General features: G+C 40.4%; 1 protein-coding gene across 7 annotated transcripts in view; it reads right to left on the minus strand.

Annotated features, from left to right (window-relative positions):
• Positions 1-616: 616 nt before the first annotated feature.
• The window catches only part of cep135 (centrosomal protein 135), a 106024-nt gene continuing 79210 nt past the window's right edge, over positions 617-27430 (minus strand). For 6 of the 7 annotated variants that reach the window (XM_055635862.1, XM_055635871.1, XM_055635845.1 and 3 more), the window contains 9 exons: positions 21623-21678; positions 21352-21520; positions 15839-15949; positions 14849-15034; positions 12588-12797; positions 9529-9731; positions 6828-6932; positions 6311-6465; positions 617-1637 (listed from right to left, as the gene is read on the minus strand). In XM_055635862.1, coding sequence (XP_055491837.1) covers positions 6318-6465; positions 6828-6932; positions 9529-9731; positions 12588-12797; positions 14849-15034; positions 15839-15949; positions 21352-21520; positions 21623-21678 — 1188 coding nt within the window. In that variant the 3' untranslated portion in view covers positions 617-1637; positions 6311-6317. The remainder of the gene's footprint in view (positions 1638-6310; positions 6466-6827; positions 6933-9528; positions 9732-12587; positions 12798-14848; positions 15035-15838; positions 15950-21351; positions 21521-21622; positions 21679-27430) is intronic. The other variant, XM_055635832.1, reaches the window with a different exon arrangement.

Here is a 27430-nt window from a genome sequence, read left to right on the forward strand (position 1 = left end):
GAGCTCTTTACATATTGTATGTCTAGATACCTATATGGGGTTTCAAAATGGAAAAGGTTCAGGGATTTCTAGTCCACCTCAAGAGGGAAGAAGCAATGGTCTTCCTCCCAAGAGTTAATGACCATAAATGTCACTTTCAGTTTGAATTATTTTTTTCAGAGTTGCAAGAGTTGTGGAGGCTGATACAACCAGGTCTTACACGTATCAAATGTGTTGTGAAGCACCACTGGAATTGGAACATTAGGTTTTTCATTGGTTCCCATCCACAGGTTCAAACTGACATGACTGAATGACTTTAGCTTAGTCTAGAGGCCCATCGGCCCACTGAGTCCGCTCCGACCAGCGACCCCTGTACACTAGTTCTATCGGGCACATCCTATCCTAGGGACAATTTACAGAAGCCAGTGAACCTACAAACCTGCATGTCTTTGGAATGTGGGAGGAAACCCACACGGTCACAGGGAGAAAATACAAACTCTGTACGTACAGGACTCATTGAACCTGGATCTCTGGAATTGTAAGGCAGCAACTCTACCACTGCATCACCATGCTGCCCTTTAGATGAGGTAGATTAAATGAGGGAATGAAAAAACATTAATCCACAATTACAATAAGTTCAATAATCACCATTTTTATTTTTCATAAATAGATAATTACATTTGGCAAAAAAAAATCATGCACTCTGAACTAAATATAAAACAATAAGTATATCTAAAATAGCTCTTAGTAACAAAGCATGTGCTGAAGATATTACTGTTGTAAAAAGTAACAAATAAGAAATGCTTCCTCAGAAAAAGGTAATACCATCATTCGTGTCAGTTGGTAAATACATGAAACAGCTGTACCACATACAAGGCAACCAAATTATTATACTTCTGGAATATCACAATTGACCATCTGTAGTGGGCAAAAGGTGATTTGAATATTTTAGTGAAGAAAGCACATTTTAACAATTTAAATGATCTTCATTTAATTTGTGTAATTCCACAGGGAATTCAATGCACATGGACTAATCAGCAAAACAAACTTGATCTAAAAAATGTGATCAAATTGATACTCATGAATTACTCTCAAAAATTCACTGCTCATTTCCCACAAGCTTATGCTGATCCATCAGTTGTATACAGCCCATCTGTGCATTTATTAAACATGCTGTAAAGATACACGTCTAGAGAATTTTCAAGATTTGGTTTACATTGTATGGCTGACCATCAAATGATAAATCAACGACAGTTATTAATGAAGGACAACAGGTAGCAAAACAGTTTTAGATACCGACAGCAGACATCAATAAATAATTTATAGTTAACATTGAAAACCTAATTCAATATAAAAATATCTTTACAGAATAAAAATGTCTTTGCAACCATTTGCAGTAGAATACAGATATTTACAGCACTGTGTGGGCATATCAGCTGAGAGTCTAAGTAGCCCATTTTGTTAGTATGTTTATGAAAGTATGCGAAAAAAATTAAACAGAATTGACACAATTTTCAGGTTATATAATTTTAATCTCCACAGTTTAAAAGCGAATGTTCGTACTTTCCACCAGCTTTTTCTTGAACTTTTACCGTAGCAAAAGTAAACCCATTGGTAATGTGGTTCACTTGACATCACTTTAATATACTGTATTTGATCTGGTGAATTAAATGTAGTTTTCTGGTTAATGAATATCTTAAGAAATTTTGAAAATTAGTCAAAATCAATATACAATTGTAATGCTTCAATTATTGCAATATTTAAAAATTCTTGCCAACTTATTGTTTTAGTGCCATGTATTATACAAGAGAAAGGAGTATCAAAGTTATTTATATACATTAATACAGAAAGCCAAAGATTGAATAAGGAGCTGACAGATACACAAAAATGCTGGATTTTCCACCATCTGCAGTTCCTTCTTAAACTCTTAAGTACTGAGAGATGTTCTTTAAACAAATGGAAAAATGCTTGTATTTTAAGAAACTAAAATGACAAAATTAATGTAGACAAAAATGCTGGAGAAACTCAAAACGAACGTGTGTGTAGAATGGAATAATGAACCAGCCAATTAATTGAATTATCATGGCTCACTCCAGGCCCCCAAAATCCAATCAATAATCTTGCTCTGAAATCAAATTTACTTTATTTTAAAATTATGCAAACATTGATTAAATTAATACTGTAAAAAAAATCTAACTTCTGAAAAGCTCTTTTGTAGCCCCATTTGTGATTTTCAATTGGATTGCAAGGTCTACTTAAATTAAACGGTTAAAACTGGAAAGAGTTACAAATATCTCAACTTTAAATGACGAATGAGGCAGTTTGTTAGATTATTTCGTTTGTGTTGGAAAAGGTAAGCTATTAATCATCATTAAGCGTAATTGTTTCCATTCTCTGAACTCCTTTTGATCTTTAATAAACATCACATTATTCAAGCTCTCCTACCCCAGATGTTGGCAACCTTCTCATGGTCTCTCCTGTTAATCCACGTAGTCTTCTCTTGTGGAATACTTCGTGGAGACAGACGGCGATAACGCGAAACTAAACCAAGGATAGTCTGTCTGAGTGTCACAGCCCTGAGCGGGCGGCAGCTGCCGTCAAAGGCAAGGATGCTGGGATACTACAGTCGAAGATCTCACAAGTGCTAAGATATCCATCATTGAGCAGATAGCATACGCCAACAAAAGCGACTGTCATATTCCTGCAGGAGACACTGCGAAACAAGGGAGAAACTCGCAATTCCTGAATTCACACTAGCTACAGTCACACCAAGTAGTAAATATGGTCTGGCCACTTTCATCAGAGATGTCACGGATTGGGCTACAGAAGGGCAGTCTGTGGAAGACTCAGATCTGGAATGGCTTGCAGTGAAGGTTCAGGACGTCACCATCATCAATGTGGACAAGCCTCCCCCAGTGTGTCTGGCTGCAACATCCATACCAGTGTTCACCCCTCCCTGTGTATACTCAGGTGATTTCAACTGCCACCACACCGAATGAAGCTACTCAAGATGTAATAGTGATGGAACCGGCCTCAGATTGGGCATCTGCCAATGACCTCACGCTTCTGTATGATCCAAAGGAGCCAAACAGCTTCCATTCAGCCCGCTGGAACACTGGTACAAACCCAGACCTAGCCTTTGCCAGTAACACAAAGAACCATCAGCCACCAACGCGCCGGGTTCTGTCGAGGTTCCCACGGTCACAACACCGACCATCACTCATCACCACAACACCACTGGTTGCACCAACATCGAGCAAACCTGTGAAGCGGTGGAACTGGGACAAGTTCCACCAAGGCCAACTGGGACAAGTTCCAACAACTTACCAACGCAGTCACCTCGAGCCTTCCTCCCCCAGACAGTACCAACCTGGACTGTTTCTACCAGGACTACTGCAACATGCTTATCAGTGCAGGCAAGTAAACCATCCCCCATGGCTACCAGTGGGATTACAATCCATGTTGGGATGATGATTGTCAACAGCTATACGAAGATCATACTGCTGCTGGCACCAAAGAGGATTCTGAAACCACTGCCACTACATTGCTCACACGCTTGGATGGGAAATGACAAGAACGCTGGATTGAGACGGTAGAATCGATCGACTTCACCCACTTGAGCCGAAAAGCATGGCACACAGTCAACCACCTGACCGGCAGAGCTACATCCAAACCCGGCAAATGCCCAGTGACTGCCAACACAATCGCGTCTCAACTAATCAAGAATGGTCGATTCACAAACTCTGACTGTGATTCCTCGCGCAAAGTGAGCAAAGAAGTGGCCGAGTGATGGAAAACTGAGAGTGGATACAGACCTAACAATGGATTTCACCTCCGAGGAAATGGCAACAGCACTCAAGATGTTGAAAGCAGGAAAGGCCCTGGACCTGACAGCATACAGCCAGAGTTTCTACTACATTCTGGAGATGCTGCTACAAAACTGGATCCAAAAGTACCTTTCGACCTCCATGGAGAAGTGCAAAATCCCAAAGATCTGGCGTCATGCAACAGTCATCGCTCTCCCGAAGCCGAACAAGCCAAAGGATGATCCTAAAAGCCCATCTCGCTCCTCTACATCACATATAAACTCCTTGACAGGCTGATCCACGGGCATATCATCCCCACCATAGACCCTCAACTACCCCACGAGCAGGCTGGTTTCCACCAAGGTCGATCTACTGCGGACCAGGTAACCTTCCTCACCCAAGACATCGAGTAGTGCTTTGAGGCAAATGAGAAGGAATGAGCTGTTCTTATAGATCTGACAGCTGCCTATGACACCGTGTGGCACTGGGGACTAACTGCAAAGCTACTTTGGGTGCTGCCAGACAGGCGCATGGTACGCTACATCATGGAGATGATATTAAACCGCAGCTTTGTGCGCAAGTCCAGTGAGGGACAGCAGAGTAGGCTACGAAGACTGAAAAATGGCGTCCCACAGGGATCCTTCTTGGCTCCGCTGCTTTTCAACGTGTACATCCATGACCTCCCAGAGACCATCGCTAGAAAGTATGGGTATGCTGACGATCTAGCCATCCTGATGAGACACATGGAGTGGAAGACAATCGAAAGCCCCTTGAGTCAAGACTAGGGGACGTTGGCAGTATACCTACGACAGTGGCGTCTAAAGCTGAGAAAAGCCAAACATGTGTCAGCAGCATTCCATCTAAACAACAAGGAAGCTAAGCGAGAGCTAGCTGTCTTCGTTAACAATAGGCGCTTGGACTTCCAAACAAACACCCACTTACCTCAGCGTAAAGCTGGACAGGTCGCTTACATTTCGTCAACACCTGGCTGGTCTCTGCGACAAGGTCATGGCACGTAGCAGCCTCATCCGACGCCTGGCAGGAACAAGTTGGGGAGCCAGTCCATCAACTCCTCGCACCTCTGCTTTAGCTCTTGTGTATGTTCCCGCTGAGTACTGAGTATGGAGTAGAAGCAGACATACTAGCCTGGTAGACCTTGCGAACCATCACCGGGTGCCTTCAACCCACTCCAGTCGAGCAGCTCCCTATACTTGCAGGCATTCCGCCTACAGGGATCCGAAGGCAAGCAGCAACTCTGGCACTATCTCGTCATGCCATGGACCCAGATCACCTCCTCCATCAGGCTATCAGCAGAGAACAGAGGCCACCCCGACTGAAGTCCTGTCACCCCTTTGCTCCACATAGAAAGCAACTCCTAGCATTCACCCAGCCAACTGAGACAAAAGCTCACTGGATAGTCACCAAGTGGTCACAGGAGTGGAAGGCAACCTCATCTCCATTACACAGTTACATCTCTTCACCAGATCAAAACTGTCCAGGGTCTGATCTCCCCAGAGAAGCATGGGTGAAGCTCAACAGACTTCATACTGGAGTTGGGCGTTTCAATGCCTGCATGTGCAGATGGGGACTCCGCCAGAGCCAACCATGTCATCTCTGGGTGCCCGCTCTATCACCCACCAAATGGAGCTCAGGGCCTGGCAGACATTGACGCAGAGACAACAACCTGGCTGCTCAACACCCGGCTTGAGATTTAATTATTCCTTTGGTTTATTTCTGTTTCATTCGCAAGAAGACACCCCAGTGTAGGCTGATTGCACATTATAAAGATAGCTTGCCCTGGATGGACAACCTTAAATAACTAAAAGCTAGGACACAAATGAGCAACCTGTACTTCATTGATTAACACTCTGATATGAGCTCTTGTACTAAACTGAGAATATATCTCTTGACCCAAATGGAGGAAACAGGGTGGACCATGTGAAGGTTGCAATCACCTGCATAAGTGGGGGATGACAGACAGCCCTGCTTGCGACTGCGGACGTCCAGACCAGACCATCCCACACATCGTGAATGACTGCTCATTGAGGCTTTTCCCTGGTGGCATCAAAGCCATCCACCCAGTAACTGATGCTGGCCTGGCCTGGATGTCTACCCTGGATCTACAACTTTACGCTGTGCACGCCACGCACAAGAAGAAGTGCAAGGTTTAATTATCACCTTAGTTCTTTTAGTAAATTGTGTTGTTATCTTTGTAGAGGGTGGGGTAGATCTGTGCTGGGTATGAAAACACAAGAGAGAGAAGGAGAGAGAGAGAGAACGAGAGAGAGAGAGAGAGAGAGAGATGAAGCAATGGGCAGAGATTACCAGAGAACCGGTTAGCATGTGCACTAGATTAGAATTCCACGTTCTGAGCATTGAATGAATATATTCTGATAATTAATGTTTAACTTAAATGTGGGAAGTATCTTTATTCAGGCCGTCTCAAAAATGTAGAAAAACTTTAATTTAAATAAATGATACATTTAAATTACTTCAGATTTTATTAAATACCCTAAACTACTCACTTGCCATTTAACAGTCAGTGGAACATTCTGATACTCCTTTAGGGGAGCATGCATCCTGGGAACGACAAAGAGGACTCATTGATGTTCTAAGTGGTGACAAAGAAGTGGCGGTAGTCGAAAGACCATGGTGACGCATTTCCTGGATTGCACGTTCTCTATAGAATCAATGGGGAAAAAGACAAAGAGTATTTTTTTGTCTGTTAAGACTATATGTGTCCTAGAAACAAGAGATTATTTAGAATAGGTGCTCAAGGAACTATCATTACAATCAAAAATAATGTTTTGTCAACATGTGTCTGAATGCAACACTGACAGCTAAAATATTATAAGTAGCTTTAAGGAAGTAGCCAAATGATTCAGTCACCCACAGCAACCAATGTAGCAAATATTAGGTCATGCGGAAAGGCAGCTTTCACTATCCAATCAAGATAAACTGCCATTCGTCAGGTTATTAAAATAGCCTCAAAATGTTAAATAAAGAATGCATATATTTTTCATACTGTACTAGAGACATTACCTTTCAAAACGTTCTGTCGTGAGTTGCCGTTTTATGAGATCAAGCTCAGATTGAAGCTGTGAAGATTTAGTCCGAAGTTGAATTAATTCTCGATTCTGACTTGATCTGTGAAGAGTTAGTAACATTTGAGAAATGGGATACCAGATCATCAAACTTCAAACACAGTGTTACTTTCGGGATTTAATGGCAGTGGGCCTCCATGGAAAACGTGTGAGGAACCAAAATGTTAGTGTTGCCGAGTTTCATAGATTATGCTATTTATTGCTGAAGCTACAGTATGCTATATGAAAATGACAACAGGGTACTCGTTCTCCCATTAGGTGTCTTTATCCTTCACTTAAGCAACAATTATTAATTCATTTTCCAATAAGAATACCATACTATTTAATAAGATTCAGCCATATTTCAGTTAGAAGACTGCATTTGTCACAATACATTGGATTCCAACCCTGAATGCAGTGCCTTGCTATAGGAGATGCCACCTTCTCACTTCTCAGTGTCACTCATGTTATGAGTCATACTTTGCAGCTACGCCCACTAGTTTAACAGAAAACTTCTCTGCCCTTTCTCCCTCATTTTGGAGTTACGTGCTAAAATGAAGTTCCCTATGCTGTAACGTTAATAAAGTCTTTGGATCTTAATCACTGTGTGTGGCTTAATTTATTCCAACCGCAGAAGCTCAACAACGCCTTAAAAAACCCCATCTGCAAGTACTGAGAATATGAACAAACAAAAACTGCTGAAATACTCAGATCAGGAAGCAAAATTGAAAAGAGGAACAGTTTAAAGTTTCAAATTGATGACCTTTCATCAGAATAGATGATATTAGAAACGAAACGGGTGGAGACAAAGAATGTCGATGGTAGGTAGATTTCTAAAATAATTGAATGATGCAAAGTGAGGTTGTGCTGGACAAGAGAAGAGGGTGAAGGCTTATTAGATGCAGATCATCCGTCTGGGGAGAACGAAGTAGAGATAAATGATGACGGGGGAAAGAGCTATGAGATACGTAACACTATAAACACTGAAAATGTGAAAAAGGAGAGATAAAAAACTAAATATTCTTTAATTGGAACTGGTTAATTCTAACACATTCTTGAAAGGCCAGGCATCTCGAATTGTTCAATTAATCGAGCCCTGTGATGTCACTTTAACTAGCTATTAAGGCAGGTACAGCAGGCATTGAAGAAAGCGAATGGTATGTTGGCCTTTATAACAAGAGGAATCGAATATAGGAGAGCGCTAGTGAGACCACACCTGGAGTATTGTGTGCAGTTTTGTAGCAGTTCTTGCTATTGAGGGAGTGCAGTGTATGTTTACAAGGTTAATTCCCAGGATGGCGGGATTGTCATATGCTGAGAGAATGGAGCTGCTGGGCTTGTACACTCTGGAGTTTAGAAGGATGAGAGGGATCTCATTGAAACATATAAGATTATGAAGGGTTTGGACACACTAGAGGCAGGAAACATGTTCCTGATGTTGGGGGCTGGGTCAAAAAATGTATTAAATTATTAAAAAATAATATTTACACTACAATAAAACAAGTCAGAACCCACCACCATAATACAATACAATATCATGTGGAATATTACAGTGATCAGACAATCAAAATAATGAAATGGCTCTAAAGAAGTCTGGGTAGTGAAAGGCACGCCATACTGCACGTGTTCTGTGCTTTCTTTAAGTTGACAGACCTCCCTTTAAGATGCCACACAAGTGCTTATGAAGTTATAAGGAAATTACAAATGGGTTCAGCAAAACACCAGATTTCTACTCCTGTAATGCAAGCAGCATCATTTTGGTAAGCTAGAGTAAACAACTATAAAAGAACCCTGACAGCTAGCCACACCCTCTAGCAAAACCACGTCAAAAACTATGAATGTTCCCAAACCTTTCTAACTTTAAAAATTATTTCAGTTATTAAAAATTGCTTTTAATATTTTCCCATAGAAACAATGAACTGCAGTAGCTGGTTTACAAAAAAGAAGTCAGTGGGTCAGGCAGCATCTCTGGAGAACATGGATTTTTCTTCCTATTAATATATTCCTCGCAGAAATAAATGCACGACTCTGCCAATTTAGCAAACACCAGGTTGCTTGAGGGGTTGACGTGCTTCCTACTCCACCCCCCCTTGAAATTATGTCCAATGAAGCAAAGCAGTATTTTTTCATTACTTTTTGAAAAACGATGCACCTCAAATTTTCAATATTTTTAGAATGAGTAATTCATAATTTTTTTTATCTATTCAAAGCAGCCTTTTATTTGAGAGAAGTATGCAAAAGCAATCGGTATGTGGACGTGCAGGAATCTTTGCCAGTGGCTTCAGGTTATCCAGACTAGACTAAGCACGCACAGAATCCTGAAGTTGCTGTCAGCTTCAATATGCAATCGTAGCAAGCACATGCTGTAATTTTAACAACAAATTTTAATTGGATTTACTACTATGTTTACTGGATTTACTACTTTTGCTGGTATGACAAATGCAATTTATTTTGTGAAATTGAATACAAGAACATGCTCTAATTGATTTTATAAACTTGTATGCCTTCCATTTAAAAGAGCTTCTAATGTTCTCCAAACAATGGATTTCAAGCGCAGCTGGTTTAACTCTGAGAAATGCGCTCAGAACCATTTAAGCATTTAGACAAGTCTGTTAAATCATAATATAACCGGCTAATGGCATTAAATAAGAACCACGTACACTTTGCTTTCTGCTAGAGATAGCTTGTCTCCAAGAAGCTGTATCTCTGATTCTTTTTCATGCTTGTTCAGGTGACATTGAAGCTCCTTTTCTCGTGTTGATGTTAATAATGTCTCAAGATTCTTAATAGTGACCCGTTCACTATTCAGTTGTTTCTTTAGAAGCTCATTTTCAGACTTTGAATCTTCCAGTTCACTTAAAGTCTGTAAAGATGTTAGAATTTTTTTTCTCAGTGTACACAATTGCACAATCTATCTGATTCAGCCATTCAAGGGACGATTAAACAAATCAATCAACATCTTCAATGAATTATCACATAATACTATGTTCTGGCAAAATTAGAATAACATTGAAACATAATTATGTGTAAGCAATTTAGATGGCACATGAGATAATGTTACACCTAGATAGATCAGGGATTATGGTCAACTTGATAGGAAGTTCTCAAAACTAACAAGAAATCTGGAATCCAATATTAAGAGCCAATTCAATTGGTGAGAGTTTGTAACTTGCATTGGTTATTGGCCAGGACTATAGATGGAACAGTTGGGATATATTGCTAAATATACCACAAAGCAGGTAATTGTAATATCAAGGAAGTCTCCAATTGGTTGCAGGACATTCTCAAGAGGGAGGATGAGTTGTACACATTGGTAGAGAAAGGGACAAGCTCCCGTGGAGTGAATATAGGGCATGAGATAACTGGCAGATAAGATAAAGGAGAATCAAAAGACATTTTATGTTTATTAAGGTAAAAGGGATAACTAGAGGGAGAATGGTGCCCTTCAAAACCAAAATGTTCATCTACGCGTGGAGCCACTAGAAGTGGGCAATGTGCCTAATGAATATTTCTCCTGTTTTTATGAGAGAGAAAGATATGAAGATGAGGGAAGTTGGGAAAGTTAATGCGATGTCTTGAGCACGGTCAGTATTACAAGCTGAGGAGGTACTGGATGGATGCCCTAAAACGTATGAAGTTAGATAAGTCATGGATTTCTAAGGACACTGTCGTAAGCTAGAGAAGAAATTGTGGGATCCCTGGCTGGGATATATGAATCATCATTAGCCACAGATAAGGCGTACTGGAAGAATCGAGGGTGCCTAATGTTTTAGTTATAGAGATACAGCATGGTAACAGGTAACACCTGGTCCGTGCCGACCAGTGATCACTTGGGCACTAGTTCTATCTTACACACTAGGGGAAATATACAGAAAACAATTAACCTATCTAACCTGCACATCTTTGGACAGTGGCACAAAACCGGAGCACCCGGGGAAAACCCACGTGGTCACAGGGAAAATGTGTGAAGGCCGCACAGACAGCACCCATAGACAGGATCGAACCTTGGTCTCTCGTGCTGTAAGGCAGCAACTCAATCGCGGCCCTACTGTGCCGCTCTAATTACCCATAGACTAGTTCTACCCTACACACTGGGGACAATTTACAGAAGCCAATTAACCTACCAAACCTGCACATCTTTACAAAGTGGCATGAAACTGGAGCACCGGGAAAACAAATCCACGTGTTCACAGCGAGAACGTACAAACTCGGTACAGACAGTACCTGTAGTCAGGGTCGAACCCGGGTTTCTGGCGCTGTAAGACAGCAACTGTACCGTCTCCCCACTGTGTTGTCCTATGTTGTGCCTCTATTTAAGAACGATTGCAAAGAAAAAACCTGGGAACTTTAGACCCGTAAGCTTAACATCTATGATAGACAGGTTACACGAGAGAATTATGAGGGAATGCTGTTTTTGAAAATTAAGAACGTTAATGAGGACAGGGCTACAGACTTGGTCTCCATGGACTTCGGCAAAACCTTTAATAACATTCCACAATGTAGGCTGCTTTGGAAGATTCGATCACATGGAATCCAGGGGGAACTATCTAACAGGTCACTGAATTGGCTTAATGGTAGGAAACAGGTGGCTGTGGTGGTGGAAGGTGAATTTTCTGACTGGAGACCTGTGGCTGGTTATGTGCTTCTGGGATTGGTGCTGGGCCATTGCTGTTTGTCATCTATATCAACGATCTAGGTGAGAATGTACAAGACATGATTAGTAAGTTTGCAGGTGAACTAAAATAGGTGGCATCGTAGTGAGTGAAGATGGTTACCAAAAATTATCGTGGGATCATGATCATTGGGCAAGTGGGCTGAGGAATGGAAATTGGAATTTAATTCAGATAAATGTTAGGTGTTGCATTTTGGGTTGTCATACTCGGGCAGTTCCTTCACAATGAACTGTAGGGGCAATGTTGTAGAGCAGAAGGATCTAGGGGTACAACTACTGACAGAAAAGATTAAGGAGAATCCTATGAGATTTTATCAAGGACAAAGGAATAACTAGAGAGAGAGAAAAAAAAAAACAAATACATAGTTTCCAGAAAATGGTGTTGCAGGTAAATATGGTGGTAAAGAAGACTTTTGGCACTCTGGCCACAGTTACGGATTTGAGTATTGTGTTCAGTTTTGGTCACCCTTCTATAGGAAAGATGCCATTATGCTGGAACGAGAACAGTGAATATTTACAAGGACATTGCCTGAACTTGAGTATAGCGAGAGGTTGGGCAGGCGAGGACACTTTTCATTTGAATGCCGGAAACTGAAGGCAACCTTACAGAGATGTATAAAATCATGAGGGGAATAGACAAGGTAAATGCATATATTTTTTTCCCAGTGCAAAGAATCAAGAACTAGATGTCATAGGTTTAAGGTGAGAGGGAAAACATAGGATCCAAACGGACATTTTTTTTTCAAACAAAGGGTGCAGGGTGTGTGGAATGAGCTGTCAGAGTATCTGATGCAGGCACAGCAACATTTGAAATACATTTACATAGGTGAATGGATCAGAATGATTTAGATGGATGTGGGCCAAACACAGACAAATGGAACAGAATGGACGATTTGGGCCTAAGGGCCTGCATCCTTGCTGTATGGCTATGAATAAACCTAGGAAATACACCAGCAACATATTATAAGTCTCAATGATTATGGTAATTTTAATTTAACATAGAAAGATCTTAAATTAAATTATTACGAATATATCATCAAGCCATACCCTTTCATGTTCCATATTTCTAGTAGTAAGTTGCCGTGACAGAGAGTCCTTATTTGAATCTAGTTGGGCGCACAGTTCTCTGATTGAGGAACAGTCTCCTAACATGCGGCATTTCTCAGCTTGTGCCTGTCGCAGTTCTTCCTCCAATTTGGACATGCTTTTAGCAGAATATGTAATCTCCTTCTCATAAGCTTGTTGGGCGGATATGTGCTAATTTAAAGAAGAATTTGCAATAACATACAAAAGCATGCATATACTTAGCACATTAATCTTGGTACATATGTAATCTTTAGAATACTTTTACTTTAACTTGCTGGCAGCTTATTACTTCATTTAAAAATTAAGCAATTAATAAACTATTTCAAAAGTATGACCATCTATTGAGTAGTTCCTGGGAAGTCATCCAATCTCAAAATGCAAGCAATTTATGGCAAACTCCAAAAAATTAGGGAAAACACAGCCAATAATAGAAGACATTTGTAGTGTGAATTAATAAGGAGCTCATAATAGGAAAAAAACATCAAGATACTAAACAATTGAAAGTAAGCTTTAAAACATATACCAATGGGTCATAACATTCCCTCCAACTTGACCCAAAACATTGCTTCTATCAGGATGATTGCTCAGTCTCCTGTTCTACTCTCCGTACATCCACGACTGTGTCGCTAATTTCAACACAAACTTGATCTTTAAGTTTACCAATAGTATCACTATTGTCAGGCGAGTCAACAACACTTTTTGAGACAAAGTACAGAAAATAAATTGAGATTCTTGGTCAGTCATGGCGTCAGGACAACAACCCAACCTTTTATATCAGCAAGGGGATGAACACAACCATGTCCTCATCAACAGAGCTGCTGCAGAGATGTCTGACAGCTTCATATTACCTAACCTGGACCCTTCCACTTATGTGGTGGTCAAGAAAACCCGTCAACATTTATTCTCTTAGGCATCTGAGAACATTCAGCTTGTCTACAAGATTTCTCTCACGCTTCGACTGCTGTACTCTAGAAAGTATTCTTAAGGAATGCATCTCAGCCTGGTGTATGTAGCAACTGCTCTTCTCTTGACCACCTGAACCTACACAGAGTAGTGAACACTGCCATCACTTCCTTTCATCCAGTCCATCTTCACAATGTGTTGCATCAGGAATCTGGAACCATAGTTAAGGTTGCCTGTCACCCTAGCCATTCCTGTTTTCTTTGTCAATCTGGAAAAAGATACAGGAGCAAAGAAAGCCTAAATGTCCAGAATTAAGAATAGCTTCCTTCTCACTACTTTCATACTCCTGAATTCAACATCTCTTTTGTACCCTTTTTTGGGAAGTGTTGCCAAGTATTCTTACTCTACCTCATTCTGTCATTATATATTAATATATTTTGCACCACTTCAGATTTCACTGCAATCTTGCCTCTGCTTGTTTGCACATGTCATTTTATTTATTGGTCCATTTACTGTATATATACTGTATACCCTGTGAGGTGCGTGTGCACAATGAATTTCACTGCACAATGGTGTACATTACAATAAACTAATCTAATCATTGAAGTTAGAAAACTTGACAGGTTGAATCAAGAAGTAGAAACAAAGATCCACACAAAGTGCTGGAGTAACTCAGCGGAGCAGGCAGCATCTTTGGAGGAAAAGGATAGGTGATGTTTCGGGTCGGGACACATCTTCAGATTTCTTCTACAGGGTCTGAAGAAGGGTCTCAACCCGAAACGTCACCCATTAATTTCTTCAAAGATGCTGCCTGACCCGCCGAGTTACTCCAGCATGTTACGTCTATCTCAGGTTCAATCAATGTGTATTTGAACATGTATGGCTTCTACTGCAAATAACTATTTCAGTCGACTGCAATTTCCTGACAGTAGTACTTGGACTTTAAACCGTTATCCGATTCGCCAAAATTAATTTTTGGCTTTTTCCCATCAATTGAAATCAGCATTACTTGTTAAAGGAAGACTTATTAAATTCTGCTTTGCTCTGTAGTAATGATTTAAGCGAAAATAAGACTGGTTTTAAAATGGATCCACAAGATGAAATATGTACTGGCTTGTAGATACGGTCTAAAGGATCTGTCATTTAATAGTCGCCAATTCCCATTTCTAAATCACAAGGAAGGAATCTTAAATATAATTTAGATGTTGGTGTTTATTATGATTTTTTCACAATGACTCAACATGAACCAGTGTTACATGCTAGTGTAAAGTAATATGTTAGCTTAAAATATTTAGAATTTACAAACTTTACTTATATACCTCTTGTATTTCTCTTTCTAGCTTGATCACTCGGTCCTCATGATGTCTCCTCTCTGTATCTATAGACAGTAACTCCAAACGAATTGAATTGCTCTCTCCCTCTGCCTGATGGGCCTTATGCTCCCAGTTTTCAGCGTGGTTAGTTGCCAGTCGGTATTGCTCCAGCATGTGATGAAGCTCTTGTTCCTATTATTTCACAAAATACATATCGTGTTAATACCTCAAGACTGAAGAATACATATGCAGACTTGATTAGCACAGGTGTCAGAGGTTATCGGGAGAAGGCAGGATAATGGAGTTAAGTGGGGGAGATATAGCAACCATGATCGCTGGGCCAAATGGCCTAATTCTACTATCCCTTATGACATGAGACTATACCTAATCACTGATGATTTTTAAGTGCCAACCTACTCAATTTAAGTTTAATTGAAATTTTCCCATTAATGATCAGTGCAAATTTAGCAGTTTCCAATGTAGCTATTACAAATATAGAAAATATTGTTATAATTTCCATGATTTAAAAAAATAAAGCAGGGTTAATTTAACAAAAAAACATGTTATCCTTCTTCTTCCAGTGTTGTCAACCCACAATTGGCAAGCATATATTGCGAGGACAATACCCTAGCTATTTAGGCAAAGCCTTGAAAATACTTGTGTTACTTATTTAATTTATTCCTTTTTGATAAACAAATGATTCTCGTTCCACCACTTTTTTTGATGATGAATGACTGATCATAACTACTTGATAGATTATGATCTAACATTTGCTGTCTGAAAAAGTGTTGGAACCAGACTTATTTTGCTACATTCAAAAAGTCATTGGGGTACATATATTAATATTCATAGGCATTTCTCCTGGTTTCTCACAAAATCCAATAAGGTGCAGGCAGGAAGTATAATTTATACTTCAAACATTTATATCAGGCCCGGGGGGGGGGGGGGGGGGGGGGAATTTGTCACGTTTTCTCATTTCTTTTAATCAATTCATACCTTGGCAACCATTAGGCTCTCTATTCTTGCTACCTCATTGATGTAGTTATGTACTCTTGATTTCAAATCATCCTTTTCATGTAAAGCTTGGTCTAGTTCACTGTTGATTGCCTAATAAGAAAATTAGTGAAGATTTTCAATAAGATACAACCTGATTAATGCAGATACAAAATGCAAAATGATTGCTAAAACCAAAATAATGTTTTAAATGTAAAGCTGTTTGAATGGCATCAGACTGTAGATCTTATTTCATTTATATCTAGATTAACTCGTTTACAAGATAGTCTCAATGCCAATTGCTTCAAGTTTGAACGTCCGCTGATTACAATATTATGTACAACAAGACATTTCAAATAAAAATGTGGATGCCGTTAATGTATGCAAATGCAATTGCAATAACATTTGCTGTTATTGAGCTTAAAATATTAGTGAAAGTCCACTGAGTTCAGCATCACAATGAAACCTCGCAGGCCTGGTGTTTGTGATACGAGTGACCAGGCTCCACTGTAATGATACAACCATACATCTCATTAGGACAATTTTATAATTTAGCACACTCCGGCTACTTTAATTTTTATAGAGTTGGTTGCAATTCCCATCTTCAAGGGAATTCAGGCCAATATTTCACGTTTGTGAAAATCTTAGCAGTGATTAGTTCCCTCTTATTCTCAGGAACACAAAACACTCCAATGAATATATTGCAGTCCTGAGATATTGATCAGCTGGGCAAGTGAGCTGAAGAATGGCTAATGGAATTCAATGTGGGTGGAATTCAAGTGTGAGGTGTTGCATTTTGGGGAGTCAAACCAGGGTAGGACCTGTACATTTAATGGTAAAACACTGGTGAGTGTTGTAGAGCAGAGGGATTGAGGAGTACAGGTGCAGAGTTCCTTGAAAGTTTCATCACAGGTAGATAGAACAGAGATAAGTATTTTGGAACGTAGGCCTTCATCAGTCAGGATACGGAGTATAGAAGTTGGAATATTATGCTACAGTTGTACAATATGTTGATGAGGCCACATTTTGAGGAACCCTGTTATAGGACGGATGTCATTAAGCTGGAAAGAGTGCATAGAATATTTATGAGGATGTTGCCAAAACTCAAAGGCCTGAGCTATAGGGAGAAATTGAACAAGCTAGGACTTTATTCCTTGCAGCACAGGAGGCGAAGGGGTAATTTTATACAAGTGTATAAATTTATACAAGTGTATAAAGTCATAAGAGAAATTGATAGGATGAATGTACTGAGTATTTTACCCAGGGTAGAGGAATCAAGAACCAGAGGATATAGGTTTAAGGTGAGAGGGGATAGATATAATAGGAACCCAAGGGATATTTTTTCACTTGGAGGGTGGTGGGTATATGGAACGAGTTGAGGTGGTGGTTGAGGCAGATACAACAATAACATTTAAAAGACATTGGGCGGGTACATCGATTGGAAAGATTTTGAGGGATATGGGCCAAATGGCTTAGATGGGCGTCTTGGTCAGCATGGATGAGTTAGGCAGAAGGATCTGGTTTCCGTGCTGTATAACCCTGTGTTGTTGTGTGTAATGTTAGCAACAGCTCACTGTAGTTCCTGGTTACCACATTATTCCCACCAACAACTATCTCCAACATAAACGTGAACCACACAAATGATTTTAAGTCAAAAGCAGCATGAATGTTTTGTGCACAAGTGTGTTGAATTAGCAGTAAGTTTCAATATGCAGCCTTGGACAGGAAATGAGTTATTCAGCACACTACTTCCCACTTGAGAATAGTTTATTTAAATCATCAGTAGTCTGGTGGGGGAGGATGGGCGCAGGGTGAGGAAACTTGCGGACATTCAAGGTCACTCAGGGCTGATGCAGCCAATTACAACTGGAAAGCCCCTAAGAACACAGCAATTTCTATATAGGGTGCAATGAACAAGCTGCGTTCACTAAAATATCCAATCTTCTCAGTGTATTTTATTCAATTAAGGCAACTTCATGATTTGAAACAATTTTACCTGGAGTGAAAAGGGGAATGTTTGTTAAACTGTAAGTCAAAGGAGGAACTTGCATTTATGAAAGCCAAACAAAACTCGTAATCTCCAAATGATATCAGAAACACTCAAGAGATTAGGCAGCATTTGGAAAAGAGAAATAAACGTAACAATTAATGTTCCAGCCGCGATACTTAATTCAACAATTTATGCTGTAGTTCATTTATAACAGGTTTATTTTATTTTATACATTAGCACACCGGTACTTGCTAGCCATTTCCTTCAGCTCTGCATTTGACAGCTGTGTTTGTGCTTTCTCTCCAACACCCTTCTTTAATCTATTAACCAGAAACACCTTCAACAACTTACTTCCCACAGTAAATCTGACCTCGCCCTCTCAGAGCTATCCCCTCTGTCCTAACCATGCCTCTACCACTCTCTCTTCAATTTAAAACAATTTTTTCTCTCTTCCTGACAATGGATTTTTAGCCTAAAACGTTAACTCTGATCCTCTTTACACAGATGTTGCCTCATGTTTCCAGCATTTTCTGTTCCTACTCTATTTAAATTGCTTGTTTTATGCCATTAGGCTGTGTGCCCCAAGCACTCTACAGCCAATAAATTGTCGGACAGTTGGCACTGTTATGATGCAATTGCCAATTTGGGCACTGATAAATCTGAAAAAAAATTAGACAAATGGGTCGGCACAGTGGTAAAGCTCTTGCCTCACACACCAGAGACCTGGGTTCAATCCTGACTCTAGGTGCTGTTTGTGGGAAGTTTGACATCATTAGGTGCACAACTTAACACTGCGGAAATACCAGCAATGCTACAATGAATCACTTGTGGAAGAGCCCAGGCAATTTCATAATGTGTATGATTTCACACAGAAATAAATGGGGATGAAATCTACCCTTGGATAGCTTTTATGCACAATTTTCACATTCAAAATGTATGTTAATGGATCCAATTCTTCACCACTGGGTTTTGTATAAGTGATGTTTAAAATGTCATAATTTAAAAAAAAACAATTGAAAAGACTTGAATTACGTAGCTGTGAGTTCACAATTCACCGCAAAATATACAAACCAGTCAAAAGATCATTCAAGGAAAGAGGTCTGACAAAACAGGGAGACTCGTGCATTGATGTGGCTTATCAAGGGCCTCTGTTGTCAGGTACATTGAGGAATTCGAAGGAAATTTGGTCTTTACTGTCTATAAATGAAGCAGCTCTAAATGAGTGGGAAGGTAACTCTGGAAAAATACTTTGCCCTTTATTCTAGTCTCAAATATTTTCTAAGGTTCAATATAGCAAAAGCACATTAAAGACAAAATCAAGAAAATATTTCATATTAACTTAAATAACAGATTACAGGTTGAAATAAGAGACCCCCAGGTTAGTTCTAGATAAATGTATAGACCCAAATAGACTTTCACCTGTAAAACTGTTTTCCATCTCATACTTAAGAAGCATTTTTTTGATATGGCACTATGGGCAGCAGTGTTATTCCACCATCAGATTTGCACCTTAGTGGGATTTGGGGTGCAATCAACTACAATAATTTGAATTTGTCACATTCATAGGCTACTTTTTCAAATTTATCTAGCAATCTAACTTAGGATGAGGGAGAAAATGAAGTATTTTATCACAAGATACAAGATACAATTTAATTGTCATTTGGACCCCTTGAGGTCCAAACGAAATGCCGTTTCTGCAGCCATACATTACAAACAAATAGACCCAAGACACAACATAATTTACATTTTACATAAACATCCATCACATTGCTGTGATGGAAGGCCAAAAAAACTTATCTCTCCACTGCACTCTTCCCCACCCCCCCCCCGATGTCAGAGTCAAAGTCAAAGCCCCCGGCTGGCGATGGCAATTGTCCCGCGGCCATTAAAGCCACACCGGGTGGTGCGAGGTCGCACACCGGGTCTTGGTGTTGGAGCCCCCGGCGTGCGCTCGCAGAGTCCCGCGGCCATTCCAAGCCGCGCGGGGCGGTGATGTCAGGCCCCGCTCCAGGAGCTCTTCGACCCCGCAACTCGGACGGGAGAAGTCGCCGTTGCGAGAGCCCTGAAAAGCGGTCTCTCTCCAGGGACCCGCGGACTCCCAGTGCCGCCGTCCGCCAGACCTACAGTTGAAGCCTCCGAATCTCCGGAGGTCGGGCCGCAGCAGCAGCAGCAGCAGCGCTCCACCACCGCTCCGGACTCGGCCAGCCCCTCGACGGTGATGGTGAGTCGTCGGCACCAGAGTCCCCGGGCTCTTCCTGTTGGAGGCCGCTCCTCGTTGCAGCCCCAACGATAACGGAGACCTGACAAGAAAAGGTCGGGTCTCCCGTGCAGGGAGAGATTTAAAAGTTTCCCCCTCCCTCCCACCCCACCCCCCCACACACACTCACCCCAACAAAAAATAACAAAAACTACATAAAAACATAGACAGAAAATAATAAAAACGCGGATGGGCTGCAGAGGCCGCTGCTGACGAGAGTCGCGCCGCCTACCGAATTCACCTCTAGGTACTTGCATCCAATGCAAAATTTACAATGAATACACAATTAAGCACCCATAAAGCAGGAATAAAAGTATATTTTACCAAGTTACTTAAATTTAAAACCCAATTGAAAATGGAATACTATATTGTGAACATTTCTAGATGAAAAGTATGAATAAGAGGTACAACATTTTGACGATTTTGACAATGATCTCAGTAAATGATTCATTTATACTCATTATTGAGGATAGAAGTTGGGAGGTCATGTTGCAGTTGTAGAAGATGTTGGTGAGTCTGCATTTAGAGTATTGTGTTCAGTTCGGGGCACCATGTTATAAGAAAGATGTTGTCAAACTGGAAAGGGTACAGAGAAAATTTACAAGGATGTTGTCAGGGATAGAGGATCTGAGCTATAGGGAGAGGTTGAGAAGGCTGGGACTCTATTCCTTGGAGCGCAGGAGGATGAGGGGTGATCTTAATGAGGTGTATAAAATCATGAGTGGATTAGATCGGGTAAATGCACAGTCTCTTGCCCAGAGTAGGTGAATTGAGAACCAGAGACATAGGTTTAAGGTGAAGGGGAAAATATTTAATAGGAATCTAGGGGTAATAGGGGTAACTTTTCATACAAAGGGAGGTGGGTGTATGGAACAAGCTGCCAGAGGAAGTAGTTGAGGCAGGGACTATCCCAACATTTAATAAACAGTTAGACAGATACATGGATAGGACTGGTTTAGAGGGATATGGACCAAACACAGGAAGGTGGGAGTATTGTAGCTGTGACATTGTACACTGTATCACTCTATAAAGAACAAAACAAATGCAAATGCTGAAAATCTGAAATAAAATCGCCCAGGGTAGAGAACATTTGCGAAATGATAAACAGATAATTTTTCAGGTTCACCTTCTCTGTCACACGCGGATTTTCACACTTCTAGTTCTGATGAAGGGTCTTTATTCCGAATCATTCATTCCTTTCATTACTCCAAAGATACTGCCTAGGCTGGTGAATGCTTCAGCCTTTTCTGTACAGATAATTCATTTTACCTGATTTTCCCTTGTCATTTGAGCCAAGTCATCTTGCAAGCAACGATTTTCTTTGTAACCATTATCTCGAGACTGTTTTACTTGCTCCAGTTCCTTACGAATGGAATCATGCTGACGACGCAAGGAATTTATTTCCCGGTCTCGGTTACTCAAAGTGTCGTTCAAAAGACTATTGAGAAATTAAAATATTTTGTAACAGAAATATGTCAATTAAAGGGAAAAATAACACGAGCCTGTATACCAATTCTATTATTTCAACAATTGCACTTACTCTAGTGCAGATTCCAGTTCAGTCACAGTAATCTTCATATTATTTAAGGCCTTTTCCTATCAAAGAAAAAAGTGCATTCATTATTTCTACACACAAGATTACTATACCAGCAGTGCTCAGATCCTCTTAGGTTCTTTTTGCACGAAGTAGAAACTGTTAATTTTATTACCGTGTTCAATTCTCAAGCCTTCACTATTACATAGAAACATAGAAAATAGATGCAGGAGGAGGCCATTCGGCCCTTCGAGTCAGCACCGCCATTCATTGTGATTGTGGCTGATCGTCCCCAATCAATAACCCGGGCCTGCCTTCTCCCCATATCCCTTGATTCCACCAGCCCCAAGAGCTATATCTAACTCTCTCTTAAATCCATCCAGTGATTTGGCCTCCACTGCCCTCTGTGCAGGGAATTTCACAAATTCACAGCTCTCTGGGTTAAAAAGTTTTTTCTCACCTCAGTCCTAAATGGCCTCCCCTTTATTCTAAGACTGGGCCTCTGATTCTGGACCCACCTAACATTGGGAACATTTTCCTGCATCTAGTCTGTCCAGTCCTTTTATAATTTTATATGTTTCTATAAGATTCCCCCCTCATCCTTCTAAACTCCAGTGAATACAAGCCTAGTCTTTTCAATCTTTCCTCATTTGACAGTCCCGCCATCCCAGGGATCAATCTCATGAACCTACGCTGCACTGCCTCAATCACGAGGATGTTCCTCAAATTAGGAGACCAAAACTGTACACAATACTCCAGATGTGGTCTTACAAGAGCCCTATACAACTGCAGAAGAACCTCTTTACTCCTATACTGAAATCCTCTTGTTATGAAGGCCAACATTCCATTAGCTTTCTTCACTGCCTGCTGTACCTGCACACCAACTTTCAGTAACCGGTGTACAAGGACACCCAGGTCTCGCTGTACCTCCCCCTTACCTAACCTAACCCCATTGAGATAATAATCTGCCCCCTTGTTTTTGCCACCAAAGTGGTTAACCTCACATTTATCTATATTGTACTGCATCTGCCACGCACCTGCCCACTCACTCAACCTGTCCAGGTCACCCTGCAACCTCCTAACATCCTCTTCACAGTTCACACTGCCACCCAGCTTTGTGTCACCGCAAACTTGCTAGTGTTGCTCCTAATTCCCTCTTCCAAATCATTAATATATATGGAGTGGAGTGCGGCCCCAACACCGAGCCTTGCAGCACTCCACTCACCACTGCCTGCCATTCACTCCTACTCTTTGCTTCCTGTCTGCCAACCAATTTTCTATCCACGTCAACACCCTACCCCCAATACCATGTGCTCTAATTTTAGTCACCAGTCTCCCGTGCGGGACCTTATCAAAAGTTTTCTGAAAGTCTAGATACACTACATCCACTGGCTCCCCTTCATTCATTTTGCTTGTCACATCCTCAAAAAATTCCAGAAGATTAGTCAAGCATGATTTCCCTTTCATAAATCCATGCTGCCCTGGACTAATCCTTTTACTGCTATCCAAATGCCCCATTATTACCTCTTTAATAATTGACTCCAGGATCTTTCCCACCACCGAAGTCAGGCTAACTAGTCTGTAATTCCCCTTTCTCTCTCTCTCGCTCTTTCTTGAAAGGTGGGATAACATTAGCTATCCTCCAATCCACAGGAACTGATCCAGAATCTGAACATTGGAAAATGATCACCAATGCGTCCGCTATTTCTAGAGCCAACTCCCTGAGGACCCTGGGATGCAGACCATCAGGCCCAGGGGATTTATCGTCCTTCAGTCCCATTAGCCTACCCAATACTATTTCTCGCCTAATTTAAAAAAAATTCAGTTCCTCTACCCACTTAGATCCTCGGTCGTCCAGTACTTCTGGGAGATTGTTTGTGTCTTCCTTAGTGAAGACAGATCCGAAGAACCCGTTCAACTCTTCTGCCATTTCCTTGTTCCCCATAATAATTTCACCCGTGTCTGCCTTCAAGGGACCCACATTTGGCTTTGCTATTCTTTTTCCCTTAACATATCTAAAGAAGCTTTTACTGTCCTTCTTTATATTCCTGGCCAGCTTCCCCTCGTACTTCATCTTTTCAGCCCGTATTGCCCGTTTTGTTTCCTTCTGTTGTCCTATGAAAGTTTTACCCAATCCTCTTGCTTCTGGCAACTCTTTGCTGTGTGATACATCTTTTCTTTTAGTTTTATTCTATCCTTAACTTCTCTTGTCAGCCACAGTTGCCTCCTACTCCCCTTAGAATCTTTCTTCCTTTTTGGAATGAAATGATCCTGCGTCTTCCGGATTATGCCCAGAAATTCCTGCCATTGCTGTTCCACCGTCATTCCTGCTAGGATCCCTTTCCAATCTACTTTGGCCAGCTCCCCTCTCATGCCTTCATAATCCCCTTTGTTCAACTGCATCACTGCCGCTTCCGATTTAACCTTCTCCTTCTCAAATTGCAGATTAAAACTAATCATATTATAATCATTACCTCCAAGCGGTTGCTTTACCTCGAGTTCTCTTATCAAATCTGTTTCATTGGACAACACTAAATCCAGAATTGCCTTTTCTCTGGTCGGCTCCATTATAAGCTGCTCTAAGAATTCATCTCGGAGGCACTCGACAAACTCTCTTTCTTGGGGCCCTGAACCAACCTGATTTTCCCAGTCTACCTGCATATTGAAATCCCCCATCACCTTTGTTACATGCCAGTTTTAATTCCTGCTGCAACTTACACCCTATATCCGGGCTACTATTTGGGGGTCTGTAGATAACACCAATTAGTGTCTTCTTGCCTTTGCAATACCTCAACTCAATCCACAGTGACTCTACCTCGTCAGTCCCTATGTCTTCCCTCCCAAGGGACTGAATTTAGCAATGTTACAAAATTTTGAGATTTAAAAAATCAAGTCTGTAATTTATCCCATCAGATAAAGCATAAACATAAGTTTAATTTGACACCTAATTCACTTTCATATCTCAAGTATTTAAAAAGTTATGCCCATTTTCATACTCGGAAATTAGCATCTTATTCCCTATTGATTTTCTATGGACATAACAAAAAAGCTGTGATCATGGACAGTCAAAAGGCCATAACCTTCTTAAAAATTAAGAGAACTGAATGAAATTTTCAGTTATCGTAGATTGAACCATTCTGAAACAAACATAAAATAATCTAACTTGGATGACCTGAAATTAAAGCATATAATTAGTTAGTTACCCAAGTGTAGCAACTTCAATTACTAGATCTAAACATCTATACATTTCTTAATAAATGATTAACGTTTTTAAATAGCCCAAATGTCCAAATAATATTCATAAATAATTCACAATAAAACATGATTTTAAAATCTCATTTACATTAATTTATAGGCCAAATGGAAGGAATTTAGTGTTCAATTGCTGTAAATTAAAGTCAATTTTAAATCGGCTTTCTAGTGGGTTCCTGTGAACGCGCTGGTTTAGAACGTTCACATTTCGCTGGATTTGTGCCCTCAAATGCCCAGAAAAATACTGCGGGATATAAAGAGCCCAAAATTAGCTACTCGCTATAGAAAACTTTATATACAGGGTTCTTAACAAGCCCCTTTTAATGTAAAAATAAGGTACATACCTTTAATTGTTTGCTTTATAAAACCCTGGGGCTGCGAGAGGTCGCGGGTTTAGAGAGTGATTTTTAAACTACTATAACTATTATACAAGGCCATAAAAACTAATAATACCTTTTACGACGGGGTCTTTCAGCGATTTTTCGTTAATGATTTACTAGGCTGAACATTTTCGATTGCAACAGCCTAGTAAAAATCACGTTTTAAACCCGCCCCCTCTAAACAGCGCCAAAATCGCGCACACGGGGTGGGGCAGATTCTCAGACACGATTCAGGTAGGTTTTGTAACATACCTACTGAATTCCATCCTTCACCAGCAGAGCTATCCCCCCTCCTCTGCCCACCTGCCTGTCCTTTCTATAGGATGTATAACCCTGAATATTAAGTTCCCAGGCCCGATCCTCCTGCAGCCACGTCTCGGTAATCTCCACAATGTCATATCTACCAACCTCTAACTGAGCCTCAATCTCATCTACTTTACTTCTTATACTTTGCGCATTCAAATACAATACTTTTAATTCCTTACGCATCTCACCTTTCACCGATCCCTATTACACTTGGCCATACTCTCCTATCCCTTTGTGAGCTTTCTTTCCCGTTAAGTCTGGGGTCATTAACTATCCCTTTCCCTTTAACTCCGTCCTTGACTATCCCATTTTGACAACCTCCGCCCCCCTTATTAGTGAAATGTGTGGCATAGAAGAATTTTACATTTTATATATAAAGGTATTACACCTAATCTAGTGAAGATATTTAGTGCAAATTGGTTTTACAACTGATTGCACCAACGTTTTTGGGAAAAGAATAAATAACCAAAGTGCTTTAAATTCAGCAGTGGAATTCAGATTTCACACTCTTCTCTTGGTGCTAACTCTTTATTACCATAATATAAAGGAATCCTATACCCAGCTCTACTCCCATGGCTTTATTCAAGTGTAAAAAATTGTACTGTCACCAGAAGGCACCGTGGATCAACTGCCCTCTACATAAGCAGAATCAAAGGGAACGTTTGAAAAAATATTAATTAACCATGAAGGATAATTTCAATGTTTTTTCCCTAACACACTGAAGTAGCATTAGATTATTTTTTTGTGAACTCATTGGAAGACAGTAACAGTGTAGGGAAATTTATTTTGCAAATTAGAACAAAGATTATTTTAATTCTGAGTTGCGCATTCTACCCTCGCCTCAATTATTTCTTGTTCACGCTCAGAAAGTCTGCATTGTTGCAGACAAAAATGGGCAAGTTAAAGATTTCTGAAGTTTTTTTTAATGCAGATAGTGGTAGATACCTGGAATACATTGCCAGAAGTAGTGATGGAAACAGAGACGATAGTTGTGTTACGTCCTAGGCACATAAATCAAATCCAAGGGACCGGAGGAGAGTTATGAATGCAGCCAGAAGGATTAATTTAATTCGGCATGATGTTCAACACAGACATGTTGGGCTGAAGAGTCCTAGTCTAGTTCCTGAGCGATACTGCCCTATTAATATTCTAATATCAAACTCCTGTCTCATCCCTCAGGACTATTTCAATTTGTTTTGTTCAGCACAAGTCCACAGCTTTCTCTTTAATCAAAAGTTAATCGTCTGTGTTGCAGTTGAAGTTTGAAATTCATTATTAGAAAATAGAAGGACATTTAATCATGGATGCATTAAATACGTCATGAAGGAAAGACAGACTTGAAATTCTATACTTCTGTTCATGGATTCATGTTTCCCTGAAACACCTTACAGCTAATAATGCAATCTTGAAGTCTAATCACAAATGTAATGTAGGAAAATGTGACATCCAATTTTCACTCAGCAAACCCCCAAAGATATATCTTGTACATAATGATAAAGAACCAAATAAACGTACCTTATATTGAAAACAAAGCGATTAATTTTGGTCAGGATGCCACCAATAGTCCTTGCTCTTCTTTCAAATAGTATAAAGCAATATTTTATCTCAGAGGGTAGTAAGGACGTGTTTAACATTATATTTAAAGGCAATAGCACTATGAGTACAGTAATGTACGTCTTGTAATGAAAGTATTAGCCTAGATTTTTGTGCTCGGCACTACTTGAAGTGGAAACATTATTATCAATGGTGAAATGCTTCAATCACAAATCCAGCAAATCATCACCCCCATCAGGAAAGAGGAGGATACACCAGAGGACATTAGGAATGACCATCTTCAAAGAAAGACGTCCAACCATGGTAACTACTAAGGGGTCTC

Source organism: Leucoraja erinacea, chromosome 1, assembly GCF_028641065.1.
Source record: "Leucoraja erinacea ecotype New England chromosome 1, Leri_hhj_1, whole genome shotgun sequence".
NCBI classification, from domain to species: domain Eukaryota; kingdom Metazoa; phylum Chordata; class Chondrichthyes; order Rajiformes; family Rajidae; genus Leucoraja; species Leucoraja erinaceus.